The 3,697-nt window shown below is 45.1% G+C and overlaps 1 protein-coding gene across 1 annotated transcript; it reads left to right on the top strand.

Moving 5' to 3' along the window:
• Positions 1-364: 364 nt before the first annotated feature.
• LOC138955438 (alpha-1,3-mannosyl-glycoprotein 4-beta-N-acetylglucosaminyltransferase C-like) lies at positions 365-2,219 on the top strand (the record flags this gene model as incomplete). The annotated part of the gene is made up of 2 exons (XM_070327045.1): positions 365-541; positions 988-2,219. Coding segments are annotated over 2 exons (671 nt in total), but the record flags the coding sequence as incomplete, so codon positions are not given.
• Between the last annotated feature and the right edge of the window lie 1,478 nt (positions 2,220-3,697).

Raw genomic sequence — 3,697 nt, 5'->3', positions numbered from 1 at the left:
CAGCTTTGATTGCCAGTGGTTATCAAACCGGGACTCGTGTGGTTATCAGTACGGAACCCGTGTTTCAAAGCATGGCTCCCTGGGTTGATTGTGCACTTGCCAAAATGATGACAAAACCGATGTTTGGTGGTTTGTTGACAGACCAGCTTTTTTGTCGGTCCTCAGGGGGCATATCGACTTTTGTTTCATATTTATTGACCGCGGCCTTCGGCCTTGGTCAATAAATATGAAACAAAAGACGATATGCTCCCCCTCGGACCGACAAAAAAGCTGGTCTGTCAACAACCCATCAAACATCTTATAATGTCTGTGATTCTGTCAGTATCTCTACCTGTGTGTTTATCGTGCATGTCCATGTGTCCAGGCAAACTGTACAGATCCAAGGACTTGGAGAAGTTGTCACAGCTGTTGATGATGTTCTACCAAGAGCAACCAGTGGACTACACCTATCTCTACTTCAACATGCTGATGACGCAGCTCCAGAAACGACTCCGCAATCCCACTCTCTTCCAGCACCAAGGCATCCATTCCTCCTTCCCAGGTAGGACCGCTCTTGTTTGTTTTTTTGTTTGTTGCTGTTGCTTTTGTTGTTGTTGTTGTTGTTGTTGTTGTTGTTGTTGTTGTGGAGGTGGTGGTTGTTGTTGTTGTTGTTGTTGTTGGTGTTGGTGTTGTTGTGTGTGTGTAGAAGGGCCAATCACTAGGTCAATGATCAAGTCATTTTGTCAGTCAGTCGTGATCAGTCAGTCAGTCAGTCAGTCATCCAGCAATTGAGTACTTTGTCAAGTATTTGAATACATGAATGGCGATGCGTTTACGCTGGAAAAAACCGAACAAACAGTTTCCCTGGTTCTCCAGGTTAATAGCAAATAAGAGAAATAAAAGTGTTCGTTATCTTGTAATTCGTACAGTAAATACGACCAGTTTCAATGCTAAGTTGCAGAATGTATCTGCAAATCATGGTTCGTGTTTTATCCCTCTATTTTCCAGGCAAAATCCAGCCCCTGAAAGACCGCTACTTCGACGTCATGGTCAAGAGATACAAGGGCGACAACCCTTCAGCGGAGATGTTTACCACCATGAAGACCTACCTCAACTTTGTGCCGCGACTTCCTTACGCCAACACTGACGGCTACTTCTGGAGCTACGGGGCGCCGACGGCAGGCGATACCTTCATCCTCGTCTTCGACTTTCCGCAGCGGTTGGATCGTGTTGTCATTGACACGGGGTCCGAGAGTCATCCCAACGATATTCTAGAGAGCGCTTCTCTCAAGGCCAGCTTGACCTTGATCAAGAACCCCGCGCGCGTGGAGTGCACCAATGACATTGACCTTGGGGTGTTCGCGGGAGGTCGGATCGAGGTCAAAGGCATGGCCGACGCGATCAAGTTCAAGGTCGTTTGTTTGCAGGTGGAGGTGTGGAAGAACCAGGACGCGTGGGCTATTATTCGTGAGATCGCTGTCTTCGTTCTCAAGGAGTCATGACGGCGATGAATACAATGTCAAACTACGCAATGACTTGTATTTAATGGCACAGTAAGCCTCCCGTAAACCATCACAGATTGTTTGTTTGTTTGTTTGTTTGTTTGCTTAACGCCCAGCCGACCACGAAGGGCCATATCAGGGCGGACCATCACAGATACTGTCAGGCTTTTACACACAGTACAAACACCCTTCCATTTGAACGCTCACCAAACGGGAACATCCTAGGTGCCCTACGTAAAGAGCGAGCAATTTTCAAAGAATTAATTCTGCGGAGAGATTGTCAGAGACAATCGGACCGTGGTGCGTTTTTGCGCTAGACCTAACTTTTAAAATCTAAATAATAAATTGACAGCTTGTTACACAAACATTCTTAAATCATAAAAGAATTATTTTTTCATCAAGACAAGATCAGTACAATTCGAAGTTTTGAAAGTTTGAAAAAAGAAAAGCCCGGAAGCAGGGTCTCGCAAGGTCGTGGTTCTCGTAGCAGACGACGGTTTATACCTATCGCCAGTTCCTCTGAACAGTCAAAAGCCATCGCTAGAGTTCTTGTGAACCACAGCCGTTTGTGTCGTGCATAGTCAGAGGTACTTAATAATGTGCTATTACAGATAAGCTCACAGCGAGTCGCATTCAAATTACTAACTGACGACTACATTGTGAAAAGGGGAAACTGGATCACACGGGTTCACGATGGCTCAGGGGTAAGATAAATCACGCAAAAATAAATTCTTTGAACATTGCTCGCTCTTTACGGAGGGCACCTGGAATGTTCCCGTTTAGTGAGCGTTCAAATGGAAGGGTGTTTGTACTGTGTGTAAAAGCCTGACAGTATCTGTGATGGTTTACGGGAGGCTTACTGTGCCTTTAACAGAAAACGGTGTGTCGCATTGGGTTGTGCTGTATGTGTGTGTGTGTGTGTGTGTGTGTGTGTGTGTGTGTGTGTGTGTGTGTGTGTGTGTGTGGGTGTGTGTGTGTGTGTGTGTGTGTGTGTGTTGCCATTGATTCTGCGTAACTTGTATAAGTTGACGATTTCGCTTGAATATTTCTTTCGTTTGAATCAATGAGATCTCAATTTTTGAAACAGTCGTGACGTCGGTTCCTTTAAAAAAAAAGAAATGGCAAAGTTTGACAAGCGTGTCAGAGATTTTGTTGTTGCTATTAGTGCTGCAAAACTTCAAGCTTCAAATTCTACGTCTTCGCTGGAAACCCTCGCTTGTTTAACTCGTGAGATCGCTTTTTACTGTTTTGACGGACGTTTCTTAAGACCCCATGAACCTGCACAGTAACTTCTTCCACGTGACAAAGTGCGGCGAATAGGGTGTGATAGCATTTCAGTATTTAGGCCATTGTTGACAGCTTCGGCTTAAACGCGCTTTAGTTTTGAATGATATTTGTTTGTTTGTTTGTTTGCTTAACGCCCAGCCGACCACGAAGGGCCATATCAGGGCGGTGCTGCTTTGACATTTAACGTGCGCCACACACAAGACAGAAGTCGCAGCACAGGCTTCATGTCTCACCCAGTCACATTATTCTGACACCGGACCAACCAGTCCTAGCACTAACCCCATAATGCCAGACGCCAGGCGGAGCAGCCACAAGATTGCCAATTTTAAAGTCTTAGGTATGACCCGGCCGGGGTTCGAACCCACGACCTCCCGATCACAGAGCGGACGCCTTACCACTAGGCCACCGTGCCGTTTTTTGAATGAGATGGCTGTACATGTTTTGAAACAGTATTGACGACGAATGTTGAAGCAATTGGTTTAAACGATATTTTATTCAAAATACTTGACATGAAAGAATTGACAGTATGCAACGAGGACACAAACTCAAACAAAAGCTGGTTGAAGCCATTATGGAAGTATAAATTGGGGTTTACTTATACACAAGTGTACTGAAAAGGATGTTAAGGAGTGCTGTGTGTACTGCAAATGTTGAGAGAAAACTTTTCACTTCTTTGACGAAGATTCTGCTTCACAAAGCCATCTTCGTCTCAGTAAGTAAAGTCTAGGTCCCACTGACGGCAAACTACAACGATTTGGGATTCGTGGAGAAAAAAAAGCCGAGGTCATTGTGGTTCGTATTACTTCGTTCTTGTTCGGCCGATTTTTGGCAATCATTCGTGGCAAACATCGTTGTGGCAAATGCGTAGTAACTCGTCGTGGTTCGCCAAAATATTCGTGACAGTGGGACCTAGGCTTAAGACTGCTGAA

This window comes from Littorina saxatilis, unplaced genomic scaffold (genome assembly GCF_037325665.1).
Source record: "Littorina saxatilis isolate snail1 unplaced genomic scaffold, US_GU_Lsax_2.0 scaffold_3085, whole genome shotgun sequence".
NCBI classification, from domain to species: Eukaryota; Metazoa; Mollusca; class Gastropoda; order Littorinimorpha; family Littorinidae; genus Littorina; species Littorina saxatilis.
This window is presented reverse-complemented; position numbering and strand designations above follow the sequence as displayed.